At 45.7% G+C, this 19,115-nt stretch overlaps 1 protein-coding gene across 33 annotated transcripts in view; it reads left to right on the forward strand.

Annotated features, from left to right (window-relative positions):
- MAP2 (microtubule associated protein 2) overlaps positions 1-19,115 on the forward strand; it is a 222,979-nt gene that overhangs the window by 140,936 nt on the left and 62,928 nt on the right. For all 33 annotated transcript variants that reach the window (XM_027677935.1, XM_027677941.1, XM_027677937.1 and 30 more), the window contains one exon: positions 8,307-8,592. In XM_027677935.1, the coding sequence (XP_027533736.1) occupies positions 8,331-8,592 (262 nt within the window). In that variant the 5' untranslated portion in view covers positions 8,307-8,330. The remainder of the gene's footprint in view (positions 1-8,306; positions 8,593-19,115) is intronic.

Here is a 19,115-nt window from a genome sequence, read left to right on the forward strand (position 1 = left end):
GAGCATTCAATGTTTGTTTTTGTTAGCCAGCCAGGGTTTGTTTCTGACAAGGTGTCAGCTGGCCAAACTCGGGAAACATTGGCAGCATTGACAGTGCTTTTAGTGTGATGTATTTGTATTTCTAGTAGTTCTGCCTTTTTCCTCCTAGTCTGCAATGACTATATTGCGTTCTATACTTCTTCCCTGACTGATGAAGACTTTTCCTCCTTAAGTAGTATTTTGAGCACCCTTGTCTTATGTAGCCCATCCTCCAGCTCAGCTGTGGTGCTGTCATGAATCTTCAACTGCCTTTTTGGTAAGGGTTGAAGTGACTGTGGTAAGAGGGAAATATGAAATAAAAAAAGTTTCTTCTTTTAGAGTCAGGTTTCCTGGGTGCTCTCCTTTACCCTTCAAGATCACCTCTTGAAGCTGAAGGTTTTCTCTGTTCTTCTTAGCTTTTTGAAAAATTATTTATTATTTTTAATAAGTGAGGCAAATCTTTTATAATTACTTTGGTACCAAAAAAACAGACTGTGAAAGTACAAATAAGGACTGAGTTGTTGAGTGTTTATTTTATTATAGACTTGAAAATCTCCAAAGTTTACCCTGTAGAAAGGTTTAATTTCCAGTTAGATTATTGCAGTGATTTGAAAGGCAAGGGGGTTAGGAGAGGAAAGCTGCACAGAGCGTGATGAAGTATTTGGATGGGAAAGATCAATTGCTTAGCATGCCCCCCCGAGCAATCCTGCAAAATTCCCCCTCAAAAGCCCCGAGAGGGCAAAAGTTTTTAACGTTTGCCCGTCTGATCACATCCCAAATAACTTCCTCTGCCACAGCTCTTGGAGCTAGTGCTGTTTGTTCATGGTGGTTTTTTATGTGCCTTATGCATTGGGGGTTAAAAAGCTGATGTAGCCACAAGTGTTGGTGAATCTTTGTCAGGATTGAAGCCAGGGCCTTGGCACGGGTCATTTAGATGTCTGCTAATGGCAACGGAGCCTCCTGTTTCAGACAAGCCTGCCAGCTGCAATCCCTTCTCTAAAGTGCATGAGGGGGGCTCACGGTGCCCATTTGAAATTGTGCTTGATGGAAAAATGAATGCAGTGTGTCCGACTCTGAGGTGCTCCCCTGGGAGCAACCCTCTTCTTGTTCAGGGCTTGTTTCAGTGAGTCCTGTGGGAACAAAAGGCTCCACTGAGAAATTTAGAAGCTGCCATGAAATGTCCTGGCTTCCTGGCAACACTCCTTCCATCCTTCAGCCCCTCTAGCTCCCTGAGGCAGGAGAGATCTCAGATAGGATTGAGCAGGAACTGCCTTCTCTCTTTACTGATCAGAAGACGAGGCTGTCATGATGCCTCATCTTAAAATGTGCAGAAGGACCGTGTGCAATTTTATCCAGAGACAGTCGTGTCTCTTTCTGTGGGCACCTGCACTGACTGTTACAGCTTCTTTAATGCTTTTGCCATCCTTATCGGGGACCAAATTTATTGGTAACAAGTTTTTGCCTTATTTCATGTGTTCAGACATCACTTACAGTTGTCATGGTGCTGTTGTTATGGTTACCAACTCCTTCACCAGCTAAAATGCCTTTCCCTTCTCCTGTGGGAAGCAGTTATGATTATGATGGATGGGGGGGGTGAGGGTGCTCGATGGCCAGTAAATGGTGTGAAAATGCAGCTTTGGGGATAGAAACAGTTTGACAAAAAGGGGTGGTGTTGGAGGAGGATGGGGTGTACAGGGATTCTTTTTAGCTAGAAGTGAGCTCTACAGTAGATAGTTTTATTGGGATTTTTCAATCAGAAGCTGCTAGGGCCATGATTTTGCCATTGCAAGAGAGAAGGGCCCCCAGTTTAACATTTCTGGAGTTGGAGCAAGTTGATGTGGTCCCTGGGCATGGGAGTGAGGACAGCCCTCCATGCTGGGCAACCACGTCTCTTGGAGGGGAGCATCCAACGGCAGGTCAGCTCAGGTGTGCCCAGAGAAATGAACACCTTCCCCAGGGAGGAAGGAGTAACAACTGAAAGGTTCATTCTCATACCTGTTCCTGTGTTTTGCAGTGGAACGAACCTGCCTCCTACCAACGGAAATGCAGTGGGTGCTGCATCTCATCCCTCCTGTACAGCACCCAGGTGCTCCACCTGGCTGAGCAGGGTTTGTAACTCGGCCCAGAGCAGGGCTCTTGGTGATATTCACACTTCCCAAGTGAAAGCATTCCCCTTCATCAGGAGCTGTGCGGCTTCTGCAGCAGGGTGACCCTTCCCACCCGCCTGCCTCCACTGGTGCCCAGCCCAGTCACATGGAACTCCGTGAGGGCTTGAAGTCTCTGCTGTCAGAGGGCTGGACATGGTGCAGGAAAGATTGAAGGACTCATCTCTGCTGTGCCAGTGCTGCAGGTCTGATCCGTTGCTCCCAAGGCTGCAGCCATTCCTTGTTCTCAGATCTGGCAGGGATGCAGATTGTAGTAAATTTTCTTTGCCTTCCCACAGTGACCCTCCTTTGTTCAGCCTCTGGTCCAGGCGCCATCTGTTATTTTTCATCCATTTCATAATCCAAGGTACAATCAAAAGGATTGTCCACAAAGAATATGTGGCTACTGACTAACTGTTTGCAGTGTGGAAATGGAAAAGCCTTTAAAACCTGCCAAACACTAACACAAGTGCAAGGAGATGAACACTGCCTGCATTTTTAATGGATACAAGGTAGTAGTTAAGGAGATAGTCTTGCTTATATTGTTGAGAAAGAGGGATCTAGCAGCAAGCTAATAACTCAAGCAGTTGGCAAGGAAGAAATAAATCATATTTGTTATAAAGCATCAGAGAAACTTATTCATCCTTTATGAGGCTTGAGAGGTGAAGTGGCTTCCATGGAGAGAATGTATAATTCTTCCTAATAATACACCATATTACTAGAATTACAGCACTTAGACATTTAGTATCAAGTGTAACTTTCATTAATCGTTTTGTGGCTTCTGGACCATGACTGAGCATTCTAAGAGGGAAGTTAACATGGTCCCTGTCAGACACCAGCAGACTTTCTCCCTATCCATGCTGTGTTCTGTCAAGCTTTTTGATCAGTGTGAAGCACACTGCTCACATCTGGAAATAATCTCATTAATTTGAGAGAAGATGCACGTTAGCTGAAATGAAGGAATGAAACGTGTCTGGAAGGATCTCTGTGTGCTCATAGCATCTGAAATTAGCCTTCATGTTTGGTTAATATGTGGAGAGTCCATGAAGACAATAGCACTGGTAGGGTTTGGGTACTCCATACTACTGGCTGAGCATTTTGACGGTGGCAGGAGGTTATTGGAATTTTTCCATCGAGATTTCCCACCTGCTGTCTCTTCTTGTTTCTATTCCAGCCTCTTGATACCTACTTGCTTTCCTGGGCTCTTCTAAAAGTTGTCAGTAAGTTAAATTTACTGGCAGATTCCCTTAGGACCTTTTAATCCATAGTGCATGATATTTAATATTCAGATCCATTATCCCATTTGGCCAGTTGGTGGACATGAAGTTTTCTTGGTTGTGTTATTTAGCAGTATAAGTTAAATTGCACCCTATTTGTGTATAGTGTAACTCATTTTGAAGACATCTTAATTTCCTCTTTAATTCTTAGTTCTCTTTTCAAAAATTTATGAACACCTCACCTCCTGAATTTCTTTTCTCTGAAAGAAACTCTCTGAATTTCTTAAATTTATTTTTTAAAAAAATCTCTTTTAGGCTGTCTCATTGAGGAGTTTTGGAAGCCCTGGGTAATTGAGGTCTTGCTAGGGATGCATCTGCACCCCAGCCTTCATCCCCGGAGCAATCTCCTCCCTCTCCTGGCTCTGGACTTGGGAGCAGGGAAACTGTGTCAGTGCTATGGGGCATCTGAGCTCAATAGCCCTCTGGGGAAGCAGGGTTTGGTCATGAAGCTTTACAGGGGCCACATCTCCTCCCCTCTCCTTCCCACTGAGCTCAGGATCTGGCCATGCCCCCTACCAGGGTTTGTTTTTCCTTTTTGAGGAGTATCTTATGTTGTCCCTCCCTTCAGGAACCTCCAGTGTTCATCTTTCCCCCGAACTGGAATTGTAGCTCTTCCTTTGTGTGTTCAGGTGGCTGTTTCTCTTAGTTCATGAATTAGCTTCCCTGAAATCAGATAGCCTCGTTTTCCTGGAAATGGGCTCATAGATACAGGAGCAGGTATAAAACATGGCTTGAAGCAGGAGGGCAGGCTATTTGCAAAATCCCTCAGTATTGGCCTAATTCTCTTGTCTTAAAAAGTGAAATTTGTAGAAAATTAATCTGTTATATGCAAAGGCAATGTTAATATAATGCTAAGATTATTCTGCAAGATGTACCTCTGAAATACACAGGAGGACAGCTAGCATGACAGGAAGTATAAATCAGCATTATCTTGGGTTTTGCATTTATGGCCTCATGCTGTATTACTGTGGGTGATTTGCTGTGCATGGAGTTCAAAGCATTCAGGCTTGGTTCAACCCAGCCACGGCAGCGGGAGCTGGTGTCACATTAAAGAGCTTATGGATTAATAAATATGTGGAGGGTGTCTGAAAAAGTTGGATCACATATCCCTCCCGAGGTTTGTCCCTCTCTGTTAATTCTAAGTTAAGTAATTTCTGTCTCTATACAGTTCCCAAGTGGCTGAAAAAGCTGAGGGGATTAGTTTTTACCATTATTTCTGCTCCAGGTTATTAGTTCAGAAGCCAAGATGTCCAGTTTCAGATCCATGGTGCTGTCCCCTCAATGCACTGCCTGAGTTACAAGTACATGAACTTAACAGTGAAGTATCTCATCGCTGCTGATGCCAGTGAAGCATGATCTGTCTGGACAGGGAATGGCCAGGGTGCCTCCTCCATGTCAATCTGGACAAGGAAAGCCTTTTGGGGAGGGCTGTGCATGGCCCACAGATGTGGGTCGGTGTCACTGTGTGGTTTGTGGTGCTCAACAGCACCTGCTCGATCCCTCTGGAAGGAGGGGGCATTTCCCACCCCACTCCTACTGATTTGCACAGCTGGCTTTGATCAGGCTTCAAGGTGAGGAGCATCCTGAGGGAGGAGTGTTACCACAGTCTCATGCCATGTGCCTGACACATCCTGCCCTGGGACATATTGGCATGGTGTGGTGAGGATGGCTTTGGAGTAAGGGGCTGTGCTGGGGTGTGGGTTCAGCCAAGGCCGGTGCTGCCTGTGAGCTCTGCTGCCCTTACTGCTGTGGTCCAGCACCTGCCTCAGCCAGCTGAGGTGACAGGCAAACATACTGGTGAGTCTGCTGCTCAATATTCCCTGATAATGAGGTTCTGCTGTAAAGGATAGGGAAGAAATGCTCATAAAGGTACAAATTCATTTTAACTAAGCAACATGACATTTTAGAGGACCGACTGTCCCTTCTTTTCTGATTTTTTTTTGAAAGCCTTCATTGCAGTTTATGCAAAGAGTAAGAAACTCATAGTAGAAAGAGGAACTTTTTGCTTCCATGAAGTACAGTGTTTCCATAGATTGTCCAAACTATTCCAGGTTTCTTCTTATTGCATACCTCTCACTATTTAAATTCTGCTATATTGTCTGTCCACTCTTTGTGTTTCTGTATCAATATTTAAATTACCCAATTAATTTTATTCCATGGTATGCTAATGAAATTACAGAAAAAACCTTCACCTGAATGGTGCAAAGCACACCCATGTATTCTGGATTTGGACACGAGCTGTGGATGAATCAGGCCATACAGCAGATAGTCACTGCTAAGTTGTTGAGTACAAAGATGCAGTGTGTGACTCACTCACTGTGTCTCTACTACCATTATAAACTCTGAGAGCACTTGATGAATAACAGGGAGTCAAGAATGAATTCATCCATGTTTCACTCTGTAACCATCTATTATAAATACTGAGCCAAATTCTGCCTCCAGATACACACAGTTCCCATTGAAGTCTGCCCACTGTATTTATTTTTAAAGATAAAAGCACTTCTGTTACTTTCACAGGGGACTTCTGTGGCACAGTCCATTGTGAGGATGTGAATATCCTTCCTCAAGAGCTTCAAGTCAATCAGGGAGTGTCTGCCTGGAACCAGGAAGGGTACTTCAGGGATAATAGCCTCCAAACTGTGGTGGTGGGATATAACCATTATATTTGCCCCAGTGATTTTCAGAACAACATTCCCCACACTTGGCTCTTGCATAACGCTCCCTGTCCTTGCTGCAGCTCTGGGCTCTTCTCATGGGTGACCCAGGGACAGAACTGCTGAAGCTGATGGACAGGTTCATCCTGCTCCTGGGACTTGCTGTCAATCACACTTGGGTTGGTGAGGGAAGCTTTGAGTTAGGGCTTGGGTTTTTTGTTTGTTTGGGTTTTGTGGTTTTTTGTGGTTTTTTTTCCCTGAGTTTCCTCAAGGGACATAAATGAGAATGTCTCATTTTTCTCCCAGAACAGGCTCTGTTCTGTCCTCAGATCCCAGATGTTGGTGGCTTTGGATGTGTGCTGCTCATTCCTAGTCAAAGGGAGACATTTGTCCCGTGGCCTCATGTTTTGGGAAGGCTCTGATCAGAAAATATTCTGTAGTGTCATGTAGTAACAGACCTAGATGCAGAGGGTATGTAGGAGAGAGTATTTGCTCAGCTCAGACTCTCTCCTTCATAATACCACCATCAGCTTTCCTGGTATGATGTGAGATGGCTGCTTTAAGGCTCTGGCTGTTCATGCAGAATATCTCACTGATCAATGTCCCATCAGGGTAAAGGAGGTGGGGAAGGCAAAGGGGTGTGGAGCATGTTTACTCTTTCTGTGGTTGATTGAGCCATGCCTCCTTGCTTTGTGATACTGCTCAGTCCACCGTTTTCATTACAGCTCAGAGCAAGTTTCACCTGCTTCTGCAGTCCTAATGCAGATAGTTATTCCCAGGGAATGGGGCTGGGCCAGGGTGAGAGCAGGCAAAGCTATGCTTCCCAAAACAATATGATCTCACCAGAAGGCAAAAGAGTTATTAGTCCTTTTTGGTATGGAACTACAATTTGAGTCACATACTGTGAATGACATCTAATTTTTGTGATTCACCGTGTTTTGTTTTGGGGTTTTTTTAAAGTTAAAGTAGCTTCAAAAGCCATTATTATTAAATAACAATACCTGATCAGAAAGGGTTTGAGTTATCACTTGCGGATAATTCTCTGGCAAATAACAATAGCTTTTTCTTATGTTCAGAGGTTTTCTGCAAACTGACCTGACTTTGTGGATAAATATCTGCAGAATATGTGCAGTATCCAGTTTGTGCCTTCTTTTCTAGACTGCTCAGCCTCTGCGATAAGGTGGCTGGTTGACTGCGTTCAGCTGATTTCTTTTATGTGTTTTTCTTCTCCCAGGAAAAAGAGAGGTAGCAAGTGCCTTTGGAAAAGGCATGCTGGTTTTCACTTTGAAGTAGCTAGCTCAGGGCAAGCCTTCCTCTCCTCCGCAGAGGTTATCTTATCATCAAAACACAGATTATGATTTATTGCCTTACTAGGTTTGCGTATTGAGAAGCTATTGCTACATTTATCTACAAGGAGTATCCAAAGCCTGTGGCTTGTGCAGTGACTTCTTTTCCTGGCTTGGATAAATGAGAGCTAATGAACAGGAATGACATATATGTGAAGCAGCAAATAATGATTAGTTTTGTTTGTGTATAAATACTGATAGTCATAAGAGAATGGAAACGCTTGTATGAGAAACAACTGTTCCCCACAAAAGGGAGTGAGTGTGAATGTTCACAAAACAGCAAGTAAGAGGGGATGTAAACAGGGTCAATCAGCACATATGTTCAGGAACCCAGCGCATGTTCTCAACGTGGCTTCTGACCTGGGAAGTGGCAGATTGCTCGTGCTGCAGAGGACACGTTGCCTTGTCCTTCTGTGCTTGACGAGCACCCACCCTCTGCAACTGCAACACCAGCTTCACTTCTTTTAGCAGTTGCAGTGTTCTTCCCTTCATTTCCCTAGGAAGGTGTCGTTGCACTGTGATGACAGATTCACTTCTTGTTAAGTGGGTCGACATTTTAACTGTAATTAATGAGTTCAGATCAGATTAACAACAGCTCTTGAGAAACTGGGGCTAATAATTGCAAGGCATACGAGAATCAGGGTGGACTTGATCCATAATTTTTACTGCTGGTGGTTTCTTTTGGGCTTAAATTAGTTCACTAATGACTTGGACAAACACACAGAGTCACTCCTGCATTTAAACTCTCCCTTATCTGCGGGACACGAATTTACCAGGAGCACTGCTAGTGACATGATTGTGTTGCACCTGGTCACTGCCAGCTGGTCACCCCCTTGGAGCTGATCTCTCCTGCTCATGTCATTACAGGCCGAGCGGTGAAGGCAAGGAACCATGGCGGAGGATAGGAAGGACGAAGCCAAGGCACCGCACTGGACTTCAGGTCAGCTAACAGAGGCTTCTTCACACCCACATTCACCTGAAATTAAGGATCAGGGTGGTTCAGGTGCTGGACTGGTCAGAAGTGCCAATGGATTTCCCTACCGAGAGGACGAGGAGCCGAGACTGGGCGGCCACGAGCAGCTGGGGACGTATGCTCAGACCAAAGAGAACGGGATCAACGGGGAGCTGTCGGCAGGGGACAGGGAGACCGCAGGTAATGCACCTGGATGCCCTGCTGCACAACACGGGGCTCTGCAGACCATGGGATACTTCTCCAGAGGGTGGAGCCAAGCGTGCGCAGGGGCTCGGGGGAGTTGACGTGAGGGAGCACGTGCTTTGGAAGGGCACTAGCTCTTCACAGTAAGGGCTGCATCTTCACCTAGGCTTGCACCGCTTGTATCCAGGATCTCCAGGATCCTGGGCAGGGCTCTGAGAAGGCTTCAGGAAAGGCATAACAGTGCCTTAGTCCATCTTGGTCAATGGAACAGGGTCATCTCTCTAGGGGTGAGAGGAACAGACTGCTGTAGACCAGCTGCTCAGCTCCTCTGGGCTAGGAGGGAGTAGGAAACTGCCCAGCTGTCATGTATTTGTGAGTGCATGAAGGATGGATTCTCCTGGTACTGCTCACAAGTAACACCACCTTCTTGAAACCACATACTATTTGCAGAATAATGCGTTGCTCAGTCTCACCGGGGGCACCACAATTCAGCGTCAGCATTTATTTGTCCTTGCCTAACCACATCTCACTAGATTCTCACTGGGACTTTGTCTATTTGTAAGCTATTTGAGGTTTTTGGGATGCAGCTTGTTATTTGCAGAAGTAAAAGACAAGTGTGACTGTGTCAAAATGAAATATGCAAAGCAAGTTTCCTGTTTTAGAAGTAAATACTAATTCTCTCCGTGCAGAGTTCCCACTTTAAACCCCAAATGCACAGTGAAAGAATTTCTCTTGTACAGACACAACTGCCCTTGATGCATCCATTCATGCATGCTAAAGAGATCTTTCTAGCAGTGTTTTTTGGCTGTTGACAGCATTTGGTGATGCTATGCATAATTTCTCAGCAGCTGGAGAAATTTAAGGCTCTTGGACCCTACAGTCATTTCATAAGCAACTGTGCTGGAAGTGGAGATCTCTGCTAAAAGTCAATGAGTTTAGATTTAAAATCTTTTCTTGTGGATAGCCAAAATTTGAAAGCCAAAGGTAGAAGAAAATCCTGTGTGAGGTTTCAGGTGAACACACTGTTGATGACTGGGGATAATAACAAGGTCTTGTCTGTGTGCTGTAACTCAACTTTATGCTCTGCTCAGCCAGCAAATGAGCAAGAGAGGTAAGATGCTGCAGTTCTTAGGGGTTGATGTGAGCCGAGGGAGGACCGAGTGCATTTCTCATCTTTGCCACGAATTTTTCACACAATGTGGACAAATCCCCTCATACATGCACAGAAGTGGGAATAACTTTACAGGATGAAGAGAAATTTCCTATCCATACAAAGGGAGGAGAGGAATGCTCAGGCTCTCTCAAGCTCAGGTTCTGAGTGATGCTCAGAGAGAGATCTGAACATTTAATGAAGTTTGCTACTAATGGGTGAGAGGAGGCAGGAACCCACTGCTGGCCATCAGTGGGCATTATAGTAGTGTATTTTCACACTGCTTTTTGAGGCAAGTGGTTAAACAGCAGAACAAGACAAAATGAGGCAGTATGGTCTAGGGCAGGCAGCAGGACTGGGGACACACACTTGCCAAGGGAACAAGATTACTCTTGATCTGGGTGAAATTTGCTTCAGCCACCACTTTGTGGCCTCATTTCCTCCTCTCCTGCTTTTTTCTCACTATCTGCTCAGATTGCAAGATCTCTGGTGTGGGGACTTACTGTCAATACATACAGCTTTTGTTTGGAAGTCTGAATATAGCCTATCTTGTGGCATCTTTGCGCTTGAGTACCAGAAAAGTCCTTAGAACTGCTTGTCTTCATACATGAATTCCTAGCTCTCTGGAAACTTGTGCACTGCACCCTCGCACAAGTTGGCTAAGTCCACATTTAATTAATGCAATGTAAACCATCTGAGGATACTTAAGATATATTTTGAATAATTTTTCTCTTTTTGAAAGAGAAGCCTGTTGGCAGCTTACTGTAGTGATAGAAGTGATAGTAGTGAAGAAGGGACCAAAGCATGTATTGCCACTTCACACTAGTATTTACTAGCTGGATGTGCTGAATGCTTTGTGAAGCCGGATGTTTAGATTTTTGGTGTTTGATTGAGAATTTGATCATGAAATCCAGATTGTCATTCACCACCAAATTCAGTCGTCTTTGCTGTGTTAGTCTGCTTGCAAATTTCAATTGCAGTGGGGTGTTGTATCAGGAGGGGTTTTTAAATGCCACTCTGTCACACATAATTGTCAATAATGTGAATCATTTAATCATTGTAGTGGCTTACTGACTCCAAACAGCTGAGGAGAAAATGCACAGGAAGCCAAGGTCAATGGAGATAACTAAGCCAAACTGTGGGTTTGAGTGGATTTACAGGGATTTTATTTTCCCTGGTGCAAGTCCAACAGTGGAAAATCTTTGGCTTCTCATCCTTCGTGTCAGAGTCCATAAATCTCCAGCAGCTGCAACAACCAGCTCATGCACAGCGGAGCACTGTTTCAAGGAGGTGTTTCCCAGGCAGCCATCCATAACCACATCCCTGGTACACTTCACCTAAGAAAGGTCTCCAGCACCTGACTGACCCAGGAGCTGGGATTTAGCCACAAAATGGGCCTCTCCTAGGGAGAGGTATTCTGCAATAGTCCCTTCAGGGCACAGCAAAGCAGCAGGACACCCATTTGCAGGGAAATCGGAGGGCTGCGTGTTAAGGGAAAGGTTAGAGTCAGGCCACCAAGACAAAGGCACCTTATGCCAACACTAATGCAGAGGCACGGGGTAGTAACGGGGGAGGAAGTAACAGTTCTTGCCAAAACACATCCAATCCATCACTGCAAGTGACATTTTTAGGTTTGCACAGTTAAAATTTGCCTCTCTGTATGTATGTGTCTCTCTCTCGGGCATCTGTCTAAGAGTTACTGAGTCTGACCTCAATTTTTGGAATCCTCTGAATCTGGCTGTTGTGTTGCCTGTGATTGATCTGTCTCGGTATCGTGCTGGTAATGGCTGCATTATGGAGACACATCAATGCCCTCCTTTCAAATGGGCCGATGGGAACGTGAGAGAGTGCACAGCACTGTGGACAGGGCAGCCTCAGGGCCTGATCCGGCAGCCACCAAAGTCAAAGAGAGTAGGCCGGGTTTTTTTGGCATAGCACACAGGAGTCTGTTAGGGATGTGATATAAGTAAGGGCTGTAAAGCAGTTATTCCTTTTTATATGCATTTGTGCATACACATTTCTGTATATACTTGGGCTGCCCTTGGCAGACCAGCTCAGCCCTGTGCCTCTGCTAGCCACAAGTCCCATGCTGTTCCTGCCATGCTCCTGAAGACACCTTGCCTTTGGTGCACTCCGCAGCATCCCACAGCCCAAGACTCACCATGTTTCCATGTGCTCTTCCTGGTACATGCCTGTCCACGTCCCTTCTCACTTGCATACACACAGCATTTTTGATGAGGATTCTGGAATTATTGAGAGTAGAGGATGAGATCTGTAGGTTTTGTCAAGCCAAACCTTTTCATGTCACATGAGATGTGTGCTTGCAAAGGGGGCGTGATAGTGTAATCCTCAGAAACTCACTCTGAAGTGGGCTGACAGGGAAAGCTCTGGGTTGAACTCCATGGTAGAGCACAGGATGTACCTGACTTGTAATGAAACACGAGAGTGGCAGCCTTTTCTGTGCTTACTGTAAAGTCATGGTCAGCTAACTGGGAGGAAGCAGTGAGAAGCAATACAGATGCATTGCAGCGTGCATCTGCACTACTCTGGGAACCAGCAATTCAACACAATCCATCTTATTTGAATTGCAAGGAACATCAAGCTGCAAAGGTTTGTGGTTTTACACTTAAAATGCATCTGTTTTTTCTTTTCAGTAGTGTAGTGACTAACCTGTCAAATTTATGTAATTAGGGATAAAAGTAGTTAGATGCATTGTGAACCATCTTCTACAATATGTCTTTATGGACAGTGACTCAACCGGTTAAGTGCTTTCTTCATTATATGGGAAACTCAGGTTTGTAATCGGAGGGGGCTTGGATTGCCTGCACAGTTATTTGATGAATTATTTTTTTGACAGATGAAGGGAAAGCATTTCCTAAAATCCTATTACCAGAGCCTCAGGACAGTGTCTGTGTCCTGGTGTCAGACAGTGTTCAGGACAGTAACATGTCCTACCAGAGTGACAAACTGAGCCCTTCATTAATTGGCAGGGTATCCAAACTGTGTGGGATGCAAAGAGGCTGTGGAAAACTGTAGCTGGCTTCCTGACACAGCACAGCAGATGCAGGTTGAGCGCTCCTGGCTCTTGAGTCATGGGAAAAGGGGGTGAGAGGAAGCCTGTAACAGATCCACCGGAGAGGCTTGGATTTTTGGTGGCTGGGGGAACCCAGAAACTGGTGTGTGTTAGACTGTAAGTGAAACAGAAATAGGGGGAGCCCTAGACCTATGAGAAGGAACGAAGAAGTGGCAGTACTGAGCTGAGGGAGGAGTAAGGGATTGAGCAATTTGGGGGAACATACTCATCAGCAGGAGAACTGAGAGAGGTGAAGGGCTGAGAGCTGGTGAGGTGAAAGCTGTGAGGGAGCAAAGCAGTGGAAGGAACTGGCAGGGAAAAAAGAGAAAATTTGGAAGACGAGGTAAGGACAATAGAGGTTCAGTTTTATTTGTTCATCCAGAGGCAACACAGCTTTTGCATGATGGCAGATATTACCCCAGAGAGGAGGGGATTCAGACATCAGGAATGGCACAGTCTGCAGGGAACAACCAAAGAGAAAAGTGCGAAGGAACAAATCACATTTCAGCTTTGAATGGAATTTATTCTGATTCAGCCCTTTGTTTTACGCTTTGTTTCGATGGACTAAATGGACATCTGCAACAAATTTATACCTGTGACCAACTTCTCTTTAAATAAGCATATTTCAATAAGCTGTGGGGAATGCCAGCCTGAAGGACTTCCCTGGCATGGCCAGTAATGCTTGAGCAGAGGTGGGGAGTCCCTTTAGGTTGACTATGCAAAAAAAACATGTTGAAAGTAGGGATTGTGCTTGTTTCAGCCACCTGGCTGTGAGTCAAGGAAACAGTCTGTATCCCATAGCCTTGCATTGCAGTAGCCAGTCTCCAAGTGAAGAGGATCCTGTTCACAGCCCTCAACACCACTGCACTGTCAGAAGATCACCATGGTATGTAGTTGTGGTGGCTCAGGGCCCTCAGCCCCCAGGGCTGGGCCTGGAGTTTTAGTGAAGCAGGATTGCAGCACCGTGGTTGGGGTCAGCAAACACAACAGCCTCTCCAGGCTGACATGCACTGACTCATGGCCTGGTCTCATGGAGTGCTAATTGTTTGTTCCCCCTCTAGTGACATCTCGTTTAATCTCCTTTTCCTTTCTCTCTCTTTCCATACAAGTGATAGTACTCTGATGGCACTGCCAGTAAACATACAAACAGGCCTTCATTGTACAGAGGCCTTTTTAGTCTTTCTTTCTAACAGGACTTCTTTGTCAGTGATTTCCTTTTCATTTGGCTGTTCACACTGGCTGTCCTGCTGCTGCCCAAGCCCTCCTAGAGTTACCAGAGCACCCCCAACAAGCTCCCTGAATGCCTTTTTCCAAAAGGAGATTCCCAACCTTGTTGTCAGATGTACATTTTCAGCAAGCCACGTGTCTCGAGCAATGCAGACAAAATGCACAGAAGGATGCAAAATCATTGACACTGAGAGCTGAATGTGACAGCTGGGTTTGTCCCGTTTCTGTTATTTATTCTGCAGAGCTTAAAGAAGGCATCTTACCATGTCATTGATGGCTCCCATGGGAAAGAAACTGTTAATTAGGCATTTTGATCTCCCTCCCTTTGCCCAGGAAATGTGACAGTAATTACTGTGCACCATCATTCTGCCAATTTAGATACAGATGAACATACCGAGCTTCTGAAACTTTTCTTCTCTGTGTGAAGCATAGTACAAGTGTCATTTTCTGGGACACATTACTGGAATATTACAGACATGTTCAGATTATGTTGCTGAAGACAGCATAGGTGAAGGCTGCAAAGCCCCTCTGGAGCACTTCTGGAAAATGTTGGGACTTTTACCATTCTCTGTTAAGCTCATCGTAGAGGTGCTTCTCAGTTGTCCTTCTGCAGAGGACCGGGAATGAAGGCACAGAAATTCCATCACATGTCCCCTACCCACAGTTATGTTCTTCCTGATTCTAAAATATTTGATAACTGCTGTGGGTTTTTCTGTGGCTGGCCCTATTAATCACAAAATCCAGTAAGACAACGTGTTTTGTCCAACCATAACCTCCCTGAGGGATTGGCTCTGCCCTTCCACCTCCTCTTGGGACTTCAGAAATCAGTGATCGAAAAGTATTGGTAGGAGCTAGAGGGTCAGACACAGTTTCGGGCAGAGCAAACATGCAACAATTATTGCCTGAAAGGGAGTGGTGTGAGATAACCCAAGTGAGCAGGTGCTGTTGACTCCCATGGCTGGGAGTCAGACACTCAGAGAACATCAGTCTCTCTTATCCCTAAGCTCCCCTGGGAGTCTGTCCTTCAGATTCACTTTGCAAACCGTATCTCTGCCCAGGTGCAGTAACACCATCACAGTCAGCTCCTGTATGGCACCACATCAGCGCTGCAGCTGGCCAAGAGAAGGCTTCACCTAGCCCTTTCCTTGGGGCTCCCTGGTGGTTTGGTTCACTTTGGTATTTTCTTGTTACAAATGAGCATCCTAAGAGGGAATTGCACAAGCAGCTGTGCTTCCTGAAGAAGTGAGAGTGTGTTGACCTGGCCACCAGTGTTCGCTTGGTGCCATCAGTGTTCCCAGAAAATGTAATTGATAACAACCTTAGAATGCAACGAGGAGCAATGAAGCTGGGCTGTGGAGGAAATATCTTTCATAACATGTTGTTCCAACCACACCGGTGATTCAGATCGTCTCCATGAACACCATTTATCGAAACCTTTTGAAAACACCTGCAGCCATTCTTTGGGGGGCTTCTGTAGCCAGGACAGCTATTGCTGCTGAAGGATGAGTATCCTGTCAGACATAGAATGCATCCTGGATGTTAAATTTTCTGCTTTTGTCTCCCTGTCATCTGCTTGCCTCTATCCACCTTCATTGCCATCTGTGTTTGGCTGCCTGCTCTGATGGGGGCTGTAAATGCAGACTTTGCTGTTCAGATCTTGACCCTCCAGCACTGGCATCGGAAGAGTGACTGGTGGGGCACTTGTGTCCAGAGGCCACGTTCTGATTTGTGGCCTGTTGTGCTGAAGTTCTTTTCAGTGTATGAAGTGCATGGTGTGTGGTAGGAGGCAGCTTGTGCATTTATGAATTACATAAAGTAGACAGGACTTGTAAAAGCCAGGAGAAACGGCCCCTGGGTGTAAACAGACTTACCCCAGGTCAGCCAGGAGGGCTGTGGCAGAGCCATGGGCAGGTGGCATGGCCCTGTGCAGGGCTGGGCTCAGCTCTGCCCCTTGCAGAGAGGTGGAGACAAAGCACTTCAATGGTTCATCCCTGTCATGTCTACAGGGAAGTCATCGTGATCTCCATCCCCAGGATGGCAACATAAAGGACATGCAGGAGCACTGGGCAGTATTTGGTACTGGGCAGAGGTCTCTGTGGTTGCAGCTGGAAGGTGGTATTGCTGGGGACTGTGCCAGCATATAATCTTCCTTTCCAGTTTTGATCCGGGGGGCAGGAAGGTTAGGAGGAAGGTTTGTTACTGAACAACAGAGCCTTTTTTTGCAGACACACAGCTGCTCTTGTTCCACGCAGAGCCAAAATGGCAACTTCTACTCCAAAGTCACCTTGAAAGGGAAGCAGCAGGTTCTTAGGTGACAGCCTGGGACGTGCTGGTGGGCACTGCTGGCCAAATTTCCAGGCCCCTTGCCCTGTGCCTGGAAGTGTGGTCATTAGCCTGGTCAGCCCTGTGTCACAGATCCCTCCCTGTGCTTTTCCCACTGCGGAAGCTCAGGTGTGTGTCTGGTGGACATTCCAGCCTTGGCTAAGGACAGGTTAGCCTGGCACAAGGTGTCCCCAGGTCCCATCTGATGGAGGCAGGTCCTGCCACCACATGGGCTGGGCGCAGGCCCTTCCTCACTGGGCAGGGGTTTAACCTTTGGTGGAGAGGAGGTGGGTGCCATCACATCGCTCACAGAAACGAGAGTCACACAAAGTCTGCTGCTCCTGCAGGAGTGCCAGGCATTGCTGATTCCTTTTTTTCCCCGTTGCCATGCCAACATGGCCCCACACAGAGTGAGATCTCTTATTAATCTCCACTGAGAGAAAGTATGTAGCCTGGGAGCTTATTTAGCATTCAGGAGTGCACAGGCTCCCTGTGACGGCTCTGAGCCACAGCCAGGCTGGCTGACAAAGGAAAGGAGGATTTAATTTTTTTTCCTCCTTTCCTCTAGCATTTGCTTCTCAAGGTTAAGGGAGACAGAGAAGAGACTGGAAGCACTTTCTGCTGGAGACCTCACTCCACAGTCCTCACTGAGGCACAACTTTCATGGAAATGGAAAGGAAATATTACTTTGGGGCGTATCTTCTGTGCAAAATACAAGTATGAGAGAGATATATATGCAAATTTCTTGGTTTGACTCACCCTGATGAGCTACTCTGTTTTAAGATTGGAAAACAAAGGCAATCTGGGTTTTAATTTGAATGAAACTCAAAGGAAATATTAGAAGGAAGCAAGGGAGAACTTTGTCTTTCCTGCTGTATTTAGTCTGTGAGATTACAATATAGAGAAAAAATCATCTCTTCTCTTGCTATATTCATATCCTGGGTAAGAACAGCAAAACTCGACATGCACTGGTGTTTTAGTTTGGGTTTTTCATTTTGTGGTGTTGCTACTGGTAGATTAACAGCTCACTTTAAATTCAGACCTTGTAATGATAATTAATACAGATTTTTTTGCCTTTGCCAGCTGAAGGGATGGAAATTAGCATGAAACGGCTGGCATTAACTGGCACATGAGCACTGATGATCCAGTGCTTGTCCTTACCAACGGCTGATCTGGAAATTCAAAGGCAAGACTCAAAGTGAGAGGTCTTTGTGCTGGTGTTTACTCTGTCATTTGTTCCTTGAGAGATGCTGAGCAAAGCATTTACTTTTTCTACAGACTGACTACAAAACAGAGTCAGTGGTGCTTGGAAAACCTCTTCTGAAGTGATGATTTAGAAATGCAGTTTTGGTTGTTTCTCAGGGTTTTTTTACTACTGAGGCATTCCTCGTGGCATGCAAAAAGTACAGGAAACTCCAGGCACCCCAGCTGTGTACATTAGATCATGTGAGTGATTTCTGGCCATTTGTGGAAAATACCTGTTCAAAACTTTAGTTTTAGTTGCATGCAATATATGGGAAATAACTGTGAGATATCATTAGCTTCAGGGCAGGAAAACCTGTTAGCTGCTTCCCAGAGAGTCGTTTTCACTCAGGACTGAGTAGATTGAATAGTTCATGGAAATAGGTTTCCCTTGGAGGCACTGTGTATTTTGGGAGGTGAAAACAAACCCCAGGTATTTCACTTTTTGTTCCTGTTTCTTTCCTTGAGACTAATTCATGGTGATATATGATCAGTTTGGTACAGCTCCCAGCAACCCATATAGCCTATGGCACTTTGGATAAACTGATTTGCAGTCAGGTCCTTTGCCTATGCTGCCAGTGCTGTGTAGATATGACAGTCTTACTGATGTACTCAAATTGTTTTCATCCACAACTTTGCACCACATATCAGAAGAGGGAGAAGGATTATCCGTGACTGTTGCTTTTTACCCCAAATTCAGAGTATGTGCCACATCTAGGGTAGTACAGTCTGCACAGGTTGGTGGTGAGCTGTAAAGGAAAATAATCCTTAGCTGTTCCTGTCCATGAATTGCTTTCTCTTTCCCTGTCATTCTTTCCCTCTATTTAAGAATATATTGTCCTTCTCACCAATTGCTCTGTCAGCTCTTCCTTCTCTTCCTCTTTTCTCACTTACGTTGTCTCTAGCTTTTTTCTTTTGTTCTTCATATCTACTCACAGCTTTATCTCAGCCACCCAGTGTAGCTCCTCTGTGACCTGGAACTTCCTCAGCTGCTCCTCATTTGCAGTACACTTGGGAGCTCTGCTTCTGGATGCAGCTCTCATGGTGGCTGCAGGGACCTCCAGCCCTGGCCTCAGCTGTCCCCGCAGCACCCGGACGTCCCCAGCACTGGGGCTGCAGAAACTTGAAGGTGTTAGAGTGCCCAGAGAAGGCATCTCTGTCAGAGGAAGTGGAACAGGTAGTTCAGAAGATCACAGAGTTATAGAATAGCCTGGATTGAAAGGCACCTTAAAGATCATCTAGTTCTGAACCCCCTGCCATGGGCAGAGATACCTTCCACTAGATCAGGTTGCCCAGAGCTCCATCCAGGCTGGCCTTGGACACTGCCAGGGATGGGGCAGCCACAACTTCTCTGGGCAACCTGTGCCAGTGCATGGGTGGGCACAAAAGATGCACTGAGGGCTTTTGTGTGCATCTCTCACATCTCCCTTCTTCAAGAGTAGGTGCACAGATCTTTTTCCTGATCACATTGCACAAGCTGAGGTGTGAGCTGATGGTGTCCAAGGG

Source organism: Neopelma chrysocephalum, unplaced genomic scaffold (assembly GCF_003984885.1).
Source record: "Neopelma chrysocephalum unplaced genomic scaffold, ASM398488v2 Primary Assembly neopelma1_44, whole genome shotgun sequence".
Classification (NCBI taxonomy): domain Eukaryota; kingdom Metazoa; phylum Chordata; class Aves; order Passeriformes; family Pipridae; genus Neopelma; species Neopelma chrysocephalum.